This window comes from Perna viridis, chromosome 14 (genome assembly GCF_037379345.1).
Source record: "Perna viridis isolate PV_CMFRI_1.1 ecotype Kerala chromosome 14, ASM3737934v1, whole genome shotgun sequence".
NCBI classification, from domain to species: Eukaryota; Metazoa; Mollusca; class Bivalvia; order Mytilida; family Mytilidae; genus Perna; species Perna viridis.
In genome coordinates this window covers 29,331,449-29,349,600 of record NC_142458.1, presented here as the reverse complement: position 1 = coordinate 29,349,600, position 18,152 = coordinate 29,331,449, and the positions used below count along the sequence as shown (strand labels likewise).

Genomic DNA, 18,152 nt, shown 5'->3' with positions numbered 1-18,152 from the left:
TAACATAAAATCCTGCGTCCAATATAAAAATGAAAAATCTAATTCTTTCCCTTGTTTAGTAGGAGTTCAACAAGGTGAGAATTTGTCTCCCTTTCTCTTTTCTATATTCCTAAATGATTTAGAAATCTTTTCAAAGATTTAAATAGTGAGCCTCTACAAATGATACGACAAAGACATACTACAAACATATCTGGAAATTTTTGTCTTATTATATGCAAATGATACTGTAATCTTGGCAGAATCTAAAGAAAATCTACAGAAGGCGTTGAATATCTTTGAAATGTACTGTGAAACGTGGAAACTTTCGGTAAATACTAGTAAAACTAAAGTAATGGTATTTGATGAGAGGAAATCCAAAATAGATTATGTTTTTAAGTTAAATGATACTACCCTAGAAATTGTTAATCACTATAACTACCTGGGATTGCTTATAAAATATAATGGTTCTTTTAATGATGCTAAAGCTAAACTCATTGAACAAGCACAAAAAGCTCTGTTTGCCTTATATAAGAAAATTAGAAACTTGAATTTACCTATTGATATTCAAATTGAACTCTTTGACAGTCTTGTCGAACCAATTTTATTATATGGATCCGAGATATGGGGTTCTGAAAATACTGTTAAGATAGAACGTGTACATATTCAGTTTTGCAAACGCATTTTAGGACTTAGGAAAAGTACGCCTAATTTTATGGTATATGGTGAACTTGGGCGATTTCCGTTAGACATAAATATTAAATTAAGAATGGTTTCTTTTTATAGCAGAATGATGAAAAATGAAAATAAACTGAGTAGCATTATGTTTAAACTGTTGCTAAATTTACATCAAAACGGTACGTGATATTAGAAATGGATAGCTTACGTAAAATCAGTTTTTGACGAATGTGGCCTAAGTTACGTTTTCATGAATCAGCAGTATATAGATATTTCATTATATAAGCCAATTATTAAACAAACGTTGAGGGATCAATTTATTCAAATATGGTTTCAAAGTTTAGCGGAATCGTCCAGAGGTTCTTTTTATAGTATATTCAAAACAAATTTCTGCATACAAAATTATTTACTAAAGCTTTCGGGACAAGCAAAGCATTTGATTACAAAATTCCGATGTTGCAATATCAATATCCCAATAGAAAAAGGAAGATGGAATAATATTCCGAAAGAAGAAAGGTTATGTGTGTTATGTACTGAAAATACAGCGGGGGATGAATTTCATTATTTATTCTTATGCAAAAATGCTAAAGTTGTTGAACTTAGAAATAAATTTATTCCATCATATTATATAAAAAATCCATCAACTAATAAAGTGAAGTATATGTTTAGCTACTGCCATAAACAACTTTTGAGCAACATTGCTGTGTTCATTAAAAACCTCTGCTCGCTCATTTGAAATACATGCTTTTCTCATTTACTGATTTGGTTTCATATATTGATACTTTCTTGTCTTCTCCAGTATCACTCTATTCCAAAAATTGGTATATTATCTTTATTTGACCTGTTTTTCTTTATTTAATGTATTCATGTATATATCTGTCTGTATGCTTTGTTATGTTATTTCATGTAAATGTTTATGCCTGTCTGTTTTGTCATTTTTGTATCATGTATATATAATGTCCTCATGTAACACATAACATGTGTCTGAGTGTAAATAAAAGAATCAGAATCAGAACAACACTCTATTCTTCCTTCTGTTCTTCTGACCATTCTAGTTTGCCAATAATGTTTTATCTGTCATAATTTTGCAATCATTTTTTAAAAGAAAACCCGATATTTTCGCCTCTACTGGGTATGACAGTGTTCATTTACCCGCCATTTTGTTTTAGATCATTTGCAAATGACCAACTCGTTTATCTGGAACTGCAACTGTAGCAAGCTCTGAAACATCGTCTGAAGTTCGAAATCAAGCCGCTGCAGCCAGTCCTCTCATATTTTAGTGTCTACATTAATAGACATTAAACGACGTACTTCCTCTTACGTGTATCCGCTTTATCAATCAGGAAGAATTCGGTTTTAAGAACAATAGAGACACATTTAAATACATCACATTTTTTACTTTTTGAATGCAATAAACAATAATTTTGAAGACTATCTGAGACATATTTTATAATCATACTATTGTATTTTCATAGGAAAAGTACTGCACGAGTTGGCACCATCCGTCAGCTCCTTTATAGGGGACTTTCATATACAAACGAATACTATTTGTCGGTTTAAACCTCCCCTTTCCCCGAACATACATTTCATCGCGCTGACTCCCATACTAATACAGTTTTTAGTAACTCATTGGAATCATCAAGTATGAAGACCCGTAAAAGGTTTATAGTCGTCATCATGAACTGATAAAAAATCGTAAGTATCAAATTAGTTCAATTACACTATGGTATCTTAGCATTAGCAGAATTTCAAATTCACAAAACTTTACGAATTGAACATTAATGTTTGTGCCTTATCTTTTAATGATTTAAGGTATACGACAGGACATTGATAAACAAACCAGTGTCTGTTTATAGAAAGAAAAAAATATAATGCATACTTATTTATCAAGTAATCAAATCATTTCATCTAGTTTACATTTAATCCAAACAAATCTTTAAGTACAGTATTTATCATTATTGTAATGTTTAGTCTCCAAATTTGTCTGAAGTTGTTCATGTTTCTACATTTTTAATTTTGTCTCCGTTACTTTTGCACTTTCATGTCATAGCGATAATTTTGCAATGAAATTTGATATAACAAATTTGTATTATTAAGTTTTTATATACAATTTCCTGTTGATAGTTTGATCCCAACCTGCTATTGAGTTTTTCTTAAACACTCCCAAAATCGGTTTGTTTTATAACTATATCTATACTCAATATATACACTGTACAATAGGTTTACCCAGCCGAAACTTCCTTTTCTTATAATTTCTCATTATCACATTCAATCTTCTTTAAACGCCGACTAAGTTTCTCTCGAAATGAGTGACAATTTTGTAAAGCGGAACTTGGTATTTTTAAACTGACAGTATTCACTGTATCTTTTACTTTCTGATCATCAACTTGTTCTACTGTCGGTGTCTCAGTTGACATTGATTTAATTTCTGCTATCGAAGAAAAGTTCATATCTTTGATGCCTGTCCATTCTAAATCACTTTTTCGTTTGGTTAAGGATTCTGTTGTTCTTTTAACATTGACGTCATCGACGATGACGTCATATGAACCACTGGAACGTCTATCTCGTATCTGAGGGGATGCAGCATGCGATTTTTTTTCTCCTGGGGTAATTGTGACAGAGTCGCAGCTTGTCACGTTCTTTGTATTTGAAATAGAATCGTTGGAATTGGAATCAAAAACAGTGATTGTCGTAGTATCTGCTACAACAGGTTTTGGTACATCAAAATCTACTGAATGAAGAGAAACAGTAGAGGACGTCGTTTGAGGAAGCTTATTTTGTAAATCTATGTTTTGTTTGCCACTCAACAGATCATTCTTGTTCTTTCGAACAGCGGTCACGTCGCCATATACACTGTTTACAACTTTGGTTACTTGTTTTGAAGCTGGTACACATAAAGTTTCTTTTACGGTAGTTCCTTCATTGTTATCGACTGCTTGAGGAACCAGCCCAATTGACTTCAAAACCGAAGCGGCGTCATCATAAACAGAACTTGAAACAAAGAGGTCAGGGTTTGAACGAGGAAGACAAGTCCCCATCGATTCGTACTTGTTTTCTTCGAGGTCAATACGAGGGACGCGGAGTTCTACTGAAGATGAAGCAGCAGGTTTGTCATTGTGATTTTCGTACGCAGACTGTTCGTCCGCATTCTTTCCAGTTTTTGATTTCTTTTCTTTTTTGTTCTTTTTGCTCTTTTCAGTTTTCTTATTTGTCTTTGTTGCCTACAAAAAATATAGAAATATGACCTTAACAATTCAAAGTCTATTTATGTTTGAAATATTACAGACAAAGTTTATACATAAAAAATTCTCACATGAATATTGCAACTCTAGAATTTTTTCGACGATCGAATTCTTATTAAACAGTTCTTACGTACTATATCGGAAACAAAAGTACCGAAGCGTCTATGATAGGACAATTCTGAAGCATCAAAATCCATAGCATAAACGTGAAAATTGGAAAAAGACAAGATATAGATGCACAATGTAGAAAAGATAATAAAGTAAAATACATGTAATACATCAAAAGATAACACACAAAATAAGACATTTTTCCATATATAATAAAAAAGAAAGATGGATTGTATATTTTCGTATGATTTTAAGTTTCTAATAACAAAACATGTTTTTATATCGTGGCTTTAACAATATTTACAGCGGAAATAAAGTAATGTTCTTGATGAGTCATTGTTCAATTTTGCAACAAAGTATGAACTCGTCAAATTTCTTATACTATACCCTAAGGATTGCTCAAAAGGGATAAGAGCTAGAATTTATGTATAAATTTTGTAGATTTGTTTATGTAACATAGAACCATACATTATGCCTGTCATTTATTTGATGTATAAGTTGTCTCTTTTACCTGATATCTGTTTGCATGATTACTCTGTTTACCTGCCTTAAAATAGCAACCATTGACGTCACCTTGTTTTTGTTTTAAATTAAAAAAAAAATACATGCGTTCAATAATTATATCCTATATAATATATCGTTAATACATTTCTTATATGTCTTAGCTTTTTAAGTATTTTTATAGATTTATAAGTGGAACTTACTAATTGTTTTAGCGATTGTTTATTTAGACAGTCCATGTTTATTGTATATGTGTCTACAATATCAGAAGGTTGGCCTGATTCATTATTCCTCCTTGTTCGAACAGCATCATTTTCCATTGCTTCGTATGCTGACTGTTCAAAATTAGTTGTTGATGCTGAGTCTTTACCCGTCATAGTTTGGTAAACATCGGGCAATTGGCTATTATTATTTCCATGATAGATTTCCCTTGGTAGATTCCCAGTCATTGTTTCGTAAACATCCGGTATATGCTTGTTCTTTTCAGGATCGTTTTGTTTTGATACATTCGCTGTCATAGTTTCATAAACTTCCAGATTCTGAAATGCTTTATTTTTATGATTGGAAGGGTTTGAAACACCTTCTGACTCTGTTTCCTGTTCCTTTGAAACCCTACTGCTGTTTCCATGACTAACATCAGCCATATCAATGTACTCCTGTATTGTGATGGTTTGTTCAGATTTATCAGTACTTTCTTTATTACAACCTCCGTAGGATTGGGGTAAATCGCCGTATTCGTTCACATTTATTTTGAACTCTGAGGCTTTGTCGATCGAATTTACCTTTAGCTTTGAATTTGTTTCCTCTTTCGTCTTATTTGCCTTTTGTCTTTTTTTTTTCTAGAATAAAATATTCGTAATATGTACATGTATCACAATTTATTTATCAACAGTGGAAACAGAAATTTGAGCAACGTTTGCAACAGAGTAGTTATCTTAGATATTGGTATTGAGTTGTATAAATTTTCATTGTGATAGGTAACTGATTAAAACAACATTGGTTGCATTGGAATTTAAAGTCATTGCTTAGCCGGACCACATGAAGTACACAAATCTCAAATTTTATATAAAATTTGTTCAACGCGCTGACTTACTACGACGGCTTCTGTGGGCTATTTATGTTTTTATTATAACTTTATTGTATCATGTTTTTATTTTTAATTAAAGGGTAAAACTTGATTCTAGGTATAACTCGTAGAAGGAACATGCTTAATTATTTAATATTGATTGATATAATGAACCGACCTCAGCCTTTCCCGCGTTTCCTTTCTTAAACACCCCAATCGTTTTCCCTTCATTTTTTTTCTTTTCAATATCGTCTGAATTAGTCATTGCTTCATCATATATGTTCATTTCTGTGTCAAGTGATCCAGGTATAATTGAATGTTGGGTTGGCATTGATACATATTCCCCTCCAATATCATCTGTCTTTCCGTTTATGTTTATTTCGTTTGTTAATGACGGAGATCCGTTACTCTGTAAGACGGGTGGGATCTCGTTTATTTTCCAGTATGTTTGACGGTCGTGATCGTTGCTTACTGAAGCTGACGTTCCATCGTTATTTGTTGGTCGAATGCGCTGTTAAGAAAATATGTAAAACTACTGGAAAAGTATTTCATTCACATAAACAGAACACAATATGCAGTAATTTCTGCAAAATGTGCTACCAAGGTACATCTTCAGCATGAGTATATAGTAAAACTACATGCATTATTAAAGCAGATTTTCTAATTTCAAAAAATCCCCACTTCTTCAAAATTTGGAATTCCAAACAATGATTGATTGATTGTTGGGGTTTAACGTCCGAGCAGCAATATTTCAGCTATATTCAGACGATGAACATGAAATGGATGATAAAATGAACATGAAATGATGATGAAATGAAAAATGGAATGGGACACAAGGATAATAAAGTCGACAAATTTTGATTGCCACTAGAAAAAGGGGAGGGGTGGGTAAGGTTAGTCAATTTAACCTCCTGTGGCGGAGCGCAAAGGTTCCTACTCTTATTGAATACCACAGCAGGGTTCTGTAACGTACGAGGAACGTGACATCTTTCCCCACACGGTGCACCACTATGGTTTGCGGTCAGGTTTTCCGTATTATAGCTTGACAACCCCAGCATGTAGCATGCTAGGGGTATATCATTCCACCACCTGGGGCACACATCCCAGTTGCTCTGTGGGCAGAGCCCCATGGGGGCTAGGTTTCTGAGCACTCTTTAGTCGCCTTTTACGACAAGCTTAGCGCTGCTGTAGGCCTATTCTTTTGACACCCGGACCTGCACAGGGCGGAATTCTAAACAAGAAGGTAAAACTTTGATGACAAATATAAATTGACAAATATTTCTTAATTTAGATCCAGATATAAACCGTTCCGTTCCGTAATTACTCTCAGCCAATCATGGCAGAAGGAAGTGCCGCGGACGGAGCAGACAAAAAGAAAATACATTATATACATATGTAATATATAAATTAAGGACTTTCACTCAGTCAATACGCTATATATGGACCTGTTAGATTATATTGACATCGGACTTCATTCTCAGTCTATATAATCTGAACTAAATAATATTTAACTTATTGACTTCGTTTAAAGTTCATAAGGGATAAATATTTAATTTGCAAAACTACCACATAGTTAAACATTAATATTTTCTATAATAATATATATGTTAAGGCCAGAGAACTATTTAGTATGTTTCTGAATCCTACTCTTAGTTTGTATGTAAAATGTGTTAAATGTTTTTATACGAGCTTACTTATAAATATGTTTAAATCAAATATGTTAAAATATGTTACTAAAGATTATAACAGTTTTGACCTGTAGTGTATCATAGCAAGCCAAATGTATTACAGAGTTCAATCTATCTGACTGAGTTTATGAAAATAAAATGGTTCATAATTACCAGAGGAGTAACAGACTTATAAATAAAAATGACTGAAATATAGTTTTAATAAGAATTGCCTACTTCAAATCAAATATGGGATCTGAAAATCCCCGCATCCCATGTTCCGAATTATTTTCTTTTTGCGAAAACCTTCGCGAAAATATTGCGAACATGTATAAAGAGTATGGAAGAAGAATGAGAGTAACGTGGAATACTGGGTGCACATAAAAAGTCGTACAAACAAAAGTTTAAAAAAAAGAAATAAGAATGTTTTTTTTCATCATGCCAAAATTATTGTCATTTTACCAAATACATTTAAAAAGCGGTATACTTAAAAATCATTTACAAGAAGGACAGTAATTCTTCTCTAAACGACCAGTGAAACATAAAACTTCTGTTATCTTTGAAGTTTTGATTTGTTTGATATAAATTTTATTTCAAAATATTTGACCTTTTGACAAGAAATTGTCTTTTCTATTTGCGGAAGTGTGTGAATGTTGGTAAATAAACTGTTAGAGTTTTACGAATTTTTCCTCGTTTCGTCATTTAAATTTCTGTCGGTAACAATTTCTTCTAAGGGTATACACCTACGACAGGAAATTATACCATGTCGCAGTTAGCAATAAGAGATTTAAAAAAGAACAGTTGAATAAATTTGAAGAAATGCCAAAAAGATCATTACAATGTAGTTATTTAAAAAGCTAGAGTGACGCTCACAAAAGACAAAAGACATTGAAAATGTTTGAATAAAAATATATGGTAAAATTACAAACTTTAATTTTAAAAAGCACCTTTCAAGGGGAGGTATTTGGCGGGAAAATATTTTATAGAAACGTTATGGAAATTTTAGCGTCAGAAAAAGAGTACAGTGACCCAAATCTCTTCATATACATTTTTAAGAAATTCTTTTTATTAGTTACATATCTCAAAGCCTACACTTTACGGTTTATTACAAAAACAAGTTCAATGACCTATGATTTTTACATTAAAGTTTTCAAGTATGTTCATTCGAGATTACTTTTGATAAAATTAAGAAAATTTTATATATAAAATAATTAGGTATGATCTACCTTAGATCCAGACGAATGTCAATTTCCGATAAGTAGTTAACCGTGAAAATTAAGACTTGTACAGTGAATTACAAAAATAAAACAAGAATGTACAGAGTTCAAAACCAATAGGAAAACATTCCACTAAGTACACAGTACAATAAACCGATAGGAAAACATTCCAATAAGAACACAGTACAGTAAAACCAATAGGAAAACATTCCACTAAGAACACAGTACAGTAAAACCAATAGGAAAACATTCGACTAAGTACACAGTACAATAAAATGAATAGGAAAACATTCCACTAAGTACACAGTACAGTAAAACCAATAGGAAAACATTCCACTAAGTACACAGTATAGTAAAACACCTTCGCCTGCTTGAAATGCTTTTTTCTTACACATTGTGTCCCTTTGAAAAAAAAACCTTAGATATTCTGGAAATTTGAAGTATGGTATTTAATCTCAAAGTAGTTTACACTTTGTTTTCACAGTAAACATAAAGAGCAGGCAATTTCGTGGTAATTTTGAACGCACGCAGGACCAGTTACTTCCGTGAAGTGAATGATACATTGTTTTGGTAAAAAATCTGTTCTCATTTAAAATGTAATGAAAACTTGTTGAACATACCCTAGCAAAATTAGCAAGAAAGGGTCTTTTGTACATTCCCATGATATTTCGTCAGCATAAACTCGGATTATTTATGGGAACGATCAACAAGTGGTTCAGATCTTCAACACGGTAGGTTTAATCATGTGTGCTGCTTTCGACACCTTTACGTTCTGTTTTATTTTACAATATTTTCCACAGTTAAGTGACAGTCTGTAAGAATCAGGCAGTGGGTGAAACATGGTATATCAAAACTCACCATTTTGAAAGTTTAATTTGACTATAAAAAAGGGAAAAATCAGAAACATGCATGTCAAAACCCCACTGATCTGACAATAAAATATCACTCAAGGGTACTTTCTCTTTTTGAAATGACCATTACTTTATCTCTGCATCACTGTCTTTGCGCAGAAATTTTTCAATCGAATCTTAAATAAATAGGTTTTTGACAGAGTTATCTGCCCTTGCAATATTCATTTTCAGTGCATTTCAATGAAATTGTAACTCAATTGTCCAGGAGATATAGCAAATCTTTCTGTTTTCCTTGATTCTGATGGTGCAAATAGTCAAATTATACTATTATACTAAATGGTGGTGTTTTAAACTATGTTTCACCCACTGCCTGATTCTTACAAGGACTGACACTTAAGTAAGTATCACAGGTAGGCAATGATTAAATGTACACAATTATGATCTTTACACAATACGTTTTTATTGATACTGACTACCGTTTTTCATGACTCTTTGGTCTTTAAAAATGGTAACCACGACTTTGGTATACTTTCGTTAACAGCTGAAATTTCAGAGATCCAGTTTCGTTTATCTTTCAATTTACCTAATATTTTATTGTCGCAAACTTCTCCGTTTTCGTTTATAATATCATTTACATCGAAAATATTACAGTCAATCCAATTTTGAAAAAAATAAGTATTTTATTTTCTAATTTGATTTGTTTGTTTCCCCAAATAACATGTTTCCGCACTTCCCTAAAATTTGGTTGCATTTGGAATTTTAAGCCTATTTTTAATCATATCAATGTAGAAATCTGGGATTTTCTTTTTTTAGTTCAATTCTGTTTAAGTCTTTCAAAATTAAGTTCATTTTGAAAGAGTAATCAAGGGAGCCAAGGTTATAGCGGTAATCAAAAGAATGTAATCCAGGGACAAAGACCAGACATGGAAAACAGACATACACAAAGTAACTAAAATCATATATACAAAGTAACAAAAGCAAATGAGCAACTCGGACTCCACTCAAAACTGGGAGCATGGACCAGGTGCACCGGTAGGGTAAATTCATGAATAAATCCCATGAATTTGATATATTTACCTGTACTACAGCCGTCTGTTGTTCGTTTTTTTTCATTTCTTGGTAAAAATTCTGTTCTGTTTCTTTTGCAGTGGTACCCCTACTCGAAATATAACCCTAAAACGAAACTCAATGTCGTCAACATTTTCTTTGTGCAAAGTAGAATGCCTATTTATACAATATAAGATAAAAAAATATTAAAACTAGAAACACATAATAAGAAAATGATCCCAAAAAATGACAACAACTTGCAAAAAAAGAAAAACAAACTGATAAGCAAACAAATGTTTGAAAATAAAACAGTGTGAGGAAAATGATCGAGATCATAGTATTACGATATTTAAAATACAATCTTGTTTTATAACAAATAAATATATTAAATAAGTTTTGAAAAAAATCATCGAACTAATTTTCTGGTAAAATAAAATGTAGTATATGACAGAACCCAGCTGATATCTCCCGAACACACAATTAAACACAGTCTGGAGTGTATACTTTAAACTTAACGTGGTAATAAGAGGATCCAAGCGGTATTTTTTATGATATAACTCCTTTTTTAAAACAAAATGTTTCTTTAAATATTTTTTTATATTGAAATATTCGATATAATTAGAAATCAATAAAGTTCACGAATCATCTAAAAACTTAATTATTTAGCATGGTGTTTTAATCAAGTGAATATATTACATTCTTATATATTGCTTAATGAATTTTCACACTGCGGATTTTGTTAATCATTCGTAAATATCTGGATCAATCACTTCGTTCAAACACATTTTATTCGTTCTCAACAGAAGCACTTTTAAGAAATAGGCAACCAACCCTGAAACTTACCCCATTTCTGTTTTTAAATTTTGAATATTTGTATCGCCATCTACAGCAGCATATAACAGCAACGAGAAAGAGGAACACAAACAGACCACAGACACTGGATAATATATATACTACTGTAAACAACATTTCATGTTTTTCGTTGTCAGTATGTCGTATTTTGTCATCTGTATGCTGATTAAGCGTACTTGAAGTTGATTCATTGACATTGGTAGTTGGATAAGACAAAGCATTTGATACAAACGCATAAGTCATGTTTTCTCTGCTATTGCAAACACACGTTGTGTTTTCCTGATCATCCATTGCAGTGTTTGTAAACTCACAAAATTTTGAACAGGAGATGCATCGTGTAAAGTTACCGTTAGTAAATGCAGTAAAACTGTCTGGACACGTTCGTACGCATATATCTGTAGTATTTGTATTGTTTAAGACTGTCGTGTTACCATGGTTACATGATTCTGGTATTTCTGTGATACTGAGCAAGGCCAATCCGTCCGGACATGTCTGATTACAAGTACTCGTTTCGTTGCTGGAGGAACAATTAGTCATACAACATGACATTGATGTGGTGTAATTCTTATCACAGAAAATTTCCTATGAATAAAAACTTGGTGAATAATTCTTTTTAATTAATATATAATGTTATCGTTTCCACAGTTCTTATAGCTATTAAGTGAATGTCACTTTTTGTCACATTAACTAAACATGCCTTACGTATCCCTTCCATTACTTTAAAACCCATATCCAGCTTAATGTTTCACTTGTTCCACTCCCTTCATCTAATTAATCATTCCCAAACACCACATATTTTGGTGCATTCACCCTTCCCTATACACGACGCCCTTAATTCAATTTATCATTCTCTGTACTTCATGCATTCCATTCCCGACCATCTTCCCATACATTGTACTCCTTGCCTTATTCCCAATTGCCTATACATTCCTGTTCTTTATTCGTTACATTCCGTGATATTCATCCTATTAACCATCCCCAGTACATACTATACTCTATCTCATTCGTCGTTCTACATCTGCCGGGATTTTCATTCCATTTACCATTTAATTTAGAAATAAATTGCGGAAACTCTCTTTTATCGTTGTTTTACCACGGGCTTTCAGTTTATACCGCATTATTTTACCCCGAGCAATAGCGAAGACTGATATCGGCATAAATTGTCAGCCCATGGTGAAACAATGATAAACTTGAGTTTCCTTGATTTATTTCGATTCTAATAAGACAATACGGTACTTTTTTTTTACATTTTCGTGAGATATTACGGTAATCTTAGACCCAACATATTTGTCCATATTTTGGCTGTTTACGCCAGCTGTGTCAGCTGAAATGGTCGAAGTGAAACTTTGCTTCGTACATTTCATAATGAAGGAGTATGCGAATTAGGTAGAACGATGTTGGATATGGCAATAGTCGTTTTGTATTATAAGGTTACAGTATTCCCACATGGACAGGTTCAATGTTTCATTCATTGGCGATTGTTATTGTTCGGTTACATACATGAAGGCGCACGTGCCACGAAGCACCTGGCGAGTGCTAACGAGTATGTGTGTAAGTGATTTTTACGGAATATAATAGAAATCATAGAAACTATTTCATCATTGTCTTTTAACTGTCTGGCCATTTTTGTCGCATTAATTTAATTTCTTAATTTTAAGAAATAAAATATAACTCTTTTTTTAAAACATAAGGTTTAATATCTTTATTAGGTATGAATTTGATGTTTATTCACGCTACTGAAATGAATGAAAACAGCTAATACACATCGGAATGTTACGTGTGTTTGTTTACATGATTAAAGTGGACAGTAATTTACACACACAAGCCACGCTTACTACGTCGCATGCTGCTCATATAGCAAACCAAAATCGACCACTCTTGTGGTCTCATACCCTGTTAAGGACGTCATATTATAATATTCCCATAAACCATATCCTCGATCCAATTTATCATTCATTACCCCATTTACCTTCACCAAACTAAATTCACCATTCAACATCAATGAACCACAGTTTATTCCGTTTGCCATTCTTAATTCAAAATCACCATTTAACATAAATGAATCATAGCTTATTCTTTTTGACATTCTTTTCCAAAATCACCATTCACCATCGATGCTCGATATATTTAATCGCAAACCCGAACCCATTCCTCATCTTTTTTTTTCACTTTTGTCGCCATTACCAGGTCAAACATAAAGTTAATACAGGTACAAAATACATGTAAAAATAACTCATCATTTAATACATGTACATTTCTTTTCGGAAAAAGTACTGTAAAAACTCGTAAAGTACGAATCATAAATTCTTGTTTAGCTGTATTATTCAATTATTTTTTTAATATATTTTGACTGTTTCTAAACCTCAACAGGACCGATAAAAATTAAGAAATTAAATTAATGCAACAAAAATGGCCAGGCAGTTAAAAGACAGTGATGAAATAGAGTTTCTATGATTCAATTAGATTCTAACAGCACGGGTTATTGACGTTAGGGCGAAATCATTCATATCTAATCAAATACCATGTACTTGAAATATTGAGCCTCTTCAAATAAAGATAAATGTAATACCTGTCTAACCGAACACATTAAGCATATGAACATTTCAGAATGAGTTTGGTGTAGATAAGTTTATTGTAGTAAGATACTCACAGCATCGGTTATTTGACAGGACAATAGGAATATAATCCAAAATTCAATTATTCTCATTGCTGCTGGCTACTGAAATTACTCTATGGATTAAATAAAAAAATAAAGTACATTTAAAATTGCCTAACATCTGGTAAACCCAGAGGAAGTCCGTTAGATAGAATTTCTATTCTTTAAAAAAATTTTGTATGTATTTAAATGAACTAGGCTCGTCAAGCGATAACAAAGTTTATTATCATCAGATTTCAATATAAGGAAGTTACCTTTGACGAATTTCATGTTTAGTCCTATAATTTGTGACGCTCCATCAAATTAAATCGTTGATATACAATGAACAAATCTAAAATTTCCGCTTGTAATTGCCGGAGAGTATCTGTTTCTTTTTTATCGGTACGGTTTACTATCCCCTTTAATTAGTCATCTACCCTTTTTCACTTATTAGTAACACACTTATTGATGCGTGTTATTTCAATTCCACATGGTTTAAAACAAAAGCTCATGGACATCACAAAATTCTTCACGCCCAGCCATCATATTTTATTTGTTCTACTTATGGACTGAGGTATCCGATTAAGGTTTAGCTTTTGATTAAAGAGGAAACTGTCTAAGATCGAACAACACTTTTGTAGCACAACATAACCCTGTTCCAGAAGCCTATTTGTTAGAATTCTAACAAAAAAAGTCTGAGTAGTTTCGGCAAGCTCTGGCATAACGCATGAGATGAGATATGAATACTCCATACGCAGTTGCTGAAGGGATGAAAGAAAAGTTGACCATGCTGAATGAAAAGTCAATGCGTTTGTCGTAAAGTTTGGTTAATAGTTTTCAAAGCACATGGTGTACAACTAGAGCCCATGGACATCACAAAATGCTCGACGGCCATCATTTTATTTATTTTACTTATGGACTTGGGAATCCGATTAACTTTAAGCTTTTTTATTAAAGAGATATACATAGATACTTTTAAAAAATCTAAAAGTGGAGAAACAAAGACGAAGCTTTTAAGAAAAAAACAGAGACCTGAAGAAAATTTACTGAAAACTATCCTAAACGACCCAAATAAAATCCGCAAAAAAAAATCACGTCAGTTGCCCAGGAAAGGTAAGCTTCCTCAACTTGAATTTATACAATTTATACCTATGATTATATAAAACGATTTAAACCAATTATTCGTACGTACTTATACCACTTACACAAAAACTTTTTCCGCATTATTTGTCTTTTGCATGTCAAATACGTAAACCATTGCAACGTTGGGAAAAGAACGCGTTGTTTTCGTAGTTAAATGTAATCAAGGACAACCGCATATTTGTATTATCATTTACGATTTTTTTTACTGTAAAAACAAATGTGTATCACCATAAGTACTTTATTACTAATACCCTATACATGTATTCGGAAATTCTTGTAGTATCATTCAACTTAGAAGTCCTATTGAATTTTCATTTCTATACTTAGTATTACTTTATCATTCCTATGAACTCTAAACGCTTTTTTTAAATTCTTTTAAAACGCAAACAGTTTAAAACTAAACACATTTGGTTTATTTTAACCACTTTTATTTATTCCCTCTATTAGAATGAACAAGAGGCTCCCAGGAGCCTGAATCACTCACCTGGTTAATTTTTTGCCTTTTAAGGGCAATCACTCTAACAAGGAGTTGTCAGATAATTTTGACTCCATTTGATTCATTGTAACCCTAATAATGATCATTTCAGCAATTGAAAGCTATTGACTAAATCTAACAGATTTGGAGATGTATGCAAAAATCTGCTGACTCCATTGTTCTATTTTTAGAAATGGTAGCCATGTTCATTTCGTTAAGGATACCCTATAAAACAAAAAATGTCAACTATCATTGAATTCTGTAGAGCAGTTTCTGAGGAGAAGATTTTTTTATGTAAAGTAATAACATCATAAATAGAAAAAAAACATCCAAAAAGGGCAATTACTCCAACATGGGTCAACAAAATTCACCAACATTTGACCACAGATAGATCTCTTCATGCTGAATTATTTCATCCCATGTCAGAATTCGGCTAAACAGTTTTGGAGATAAATGCGAAAAACTACTGTCTGACCCCTATGTTCTATTTTAGTAACGGCGGCAATGTTTTTCAACGGATCAAAAATCCTCACATCAGTTCTATGCACCATATCCCAAGAAACATTCATACCAAGTTTGGTTCAAATTGGTCAGGTGGTGTCAGAGGAGAAGATTTTTGAAAGAAATAAAATTCGAAAAAGCAAAAAAAAAAAAAAAAAAAAACGTGGTAAAAGGGCAATAACTCCAACATGGCTTAACATATCAAAATGAAAATTTGACCGCAGATAGATCTCATCATGCTGAACACTTTTACCTCATGTCAGTATTTAGCATAACCTAACAGTGTATAGGAGACATATGCGAAAAACTACCGTCTGACCCCTATGTTCTATTTTTAGTAACGGCGGTCATGTTTTTCAACATATCAAAAATCAACACATCTGTTCTATGCACGATACCCCAAGAAACATTCATACCAAGTTTGGTTCCAATTGGTCAGGTGTTGTCAGAGGAGATTTTTTAAAGAAATAACATTCAAAATAGCAAAAATCGTTGAAAAAAGGCAATAACTCCAACATGTCTTAATGGATTTTAACCTTTGACCGCAGATAGATCTCATCATGCTGAACACTTTTACCTCATGCTAGAATATGGCTAAACCTAACGGTTTTGGAGATATATGCGAAAAACTACTGTTTGACCCCTACATTCAATTTTTAGAAAAGGCGGCCATATTTGTCGACGGATCAAAAATCCCCACATCAGTTCTATGCAGGATATCCCAAGGAACATCTATACTAAGTTTGGTTCTAATCAGTCAAGTAGTTTCAGAGGAGAAGAGTTTTGTATAATTGTTAAAGACGACGACGGACGCCAAGTGATGGCAATAGTTCACATGGCCTTTGGCCAGGTGAGCTAAAAAGGACCTGCGATTAAACTTTAAATCTAAACGACAGGCGTGTGTCAATACGTCAAACGAAGTGTTATAACTTGAATTAGTATACAATTATGATTGACGACATTTTTTGTTATTGTAATCTCAAACGTTTGTAAACTTTGTCCAAAAACCATTATATTTGTTTTTACATTGTTCTTAACGGTCTATACTTGTTCCATGATCAAATAGTTCTTCTGTAATAAACTGTCGTCTCTTAAGCGTGGATAAGGATAACCTTCTAGGCAATTTTGTCTCTTAAGCGTGGATATGATTAACTAGTTGGGTAACAACATATTCTGTTGTATATTATAATCTAAATCAATCGTGCATACATTCCTTTTTTCACTGAGGAAGATCTGAAAATTTTCGCTAATAATAGAATTTCTGTAATATTTCTTATGAAAGTGAAAATTGTCAATTTATTTAATTTTGATTCTGTAAATATTTCCTCTCTCCTCTCTCTACTTACATTACACTTAATTGAGGAAATTACATGCATAACCCCATTCCCGCTGCACTATCTAACTGTTTTTTTTTTTCAAAAGTGGAAAGGTTGTTTTTTGTTGTTGTTGTTGTTTTTTCTTAGTTTTCAAGAGCAAAGGAAATCATAATTGGCTAGACTTATCATCTTTGGCTCTGAATTCACTTTTTTTGCCATTATCTTGTTTCACGAAGTTACTAGTTATTTTTTTGTACTGATGTTTATATAATAGAGATATAATTATAATAATTCTGCGCGCTGTAGTATTTATGATATTACCCTAAGTTCTTATAATATTCAGGGACTTTGATTTTAAAACCCCATATCCTCACTTCTGATACGGTCGATATGATCTACTTGGTTATCTAGTACGTTTAGGACATATCTGATTGTACATAAAGTTTTAAATCATTCATGCATACCATTCTCTTTTTTCACTGCAAATATTTCCACTTTAAAATAGTTGATTGATTGATGGGGTTTAACGTCCTACCAGCAGTATTTCAGCTATATTCAGACGACCACTTTAAAATAGAAACGCTGTAATACCTCTCTTATCAAATTCAAATTTCAAATTGTTGACATATTTTTCTTAATATTTCCTCTCTCAGCTTTCCATTTGGTAGATAAAAAGCCGGAAATTTCCCTCCAAATAGTAATTATCTTTAGGTTATTGTACGAATAGTGTTTTGAATATGTATTTAAAACTCAGATGCGTGTCCGGTTCAACAAAGTTGTCTGATTTCAAAATCAGGTCCGCTCATATTATGTCAATTTTTTAATTGGAAATTGCAAAACATCTTATATGTACATTGTCTTATGACGCAATCACTTT

At 32.5% G+C, this 18,152-nt stretch overlaps 1 protein-coding gene across 4 annotated transcripts; it reads right to left on the bottom strand.

The window, feature by feature from the left end:
• Positions 1-2,030: 2,030 nt before the first annotated feature.
• Positions 2,031-14,013, bottom strand: LOC148598918 (uncharacterized). 4 transcript variants are annotated; one of them, XM_088561305.1, is made up of 6 exons: positions 13,856-14,013; positions 11,197-11,787; positions 10,384-10,479; positions 5,750-6,082; positions 4,709-5,344; positions 2,031-3,875 (listed from the first exon to the last, which is right to left on the bottom strand). In XM_088561305.1, exons 1-6 carry the CDS (start codon positions 13,910-13,912, stop codon positions 2,901-2,903), a joined length of 2,688 nt encoding a protein of 895 aa, XP_088417431.1. In that variant the 5' UTR covers positions 13,913-14,013; the 3' UTR covers positions 2,031-2,900. The 4 variants fall into 4 exon arrangements, with proteins under 4 accessions (XP_088417431.1, XP_088417432.1, XP_088417430.1 ...); XM_088561306.1 differs by lacking the exon at positions 13,856-14,013 and adding an exon at positions 13,308-13,326; XM_088561304.1 differs by lacking the exon at positions 13,856-14,013 and adding an exon at positions 13,175-13,301.
• Between the last annotated feature and the right edge of the window lie 4,139 nt (positions 14,014-18,152).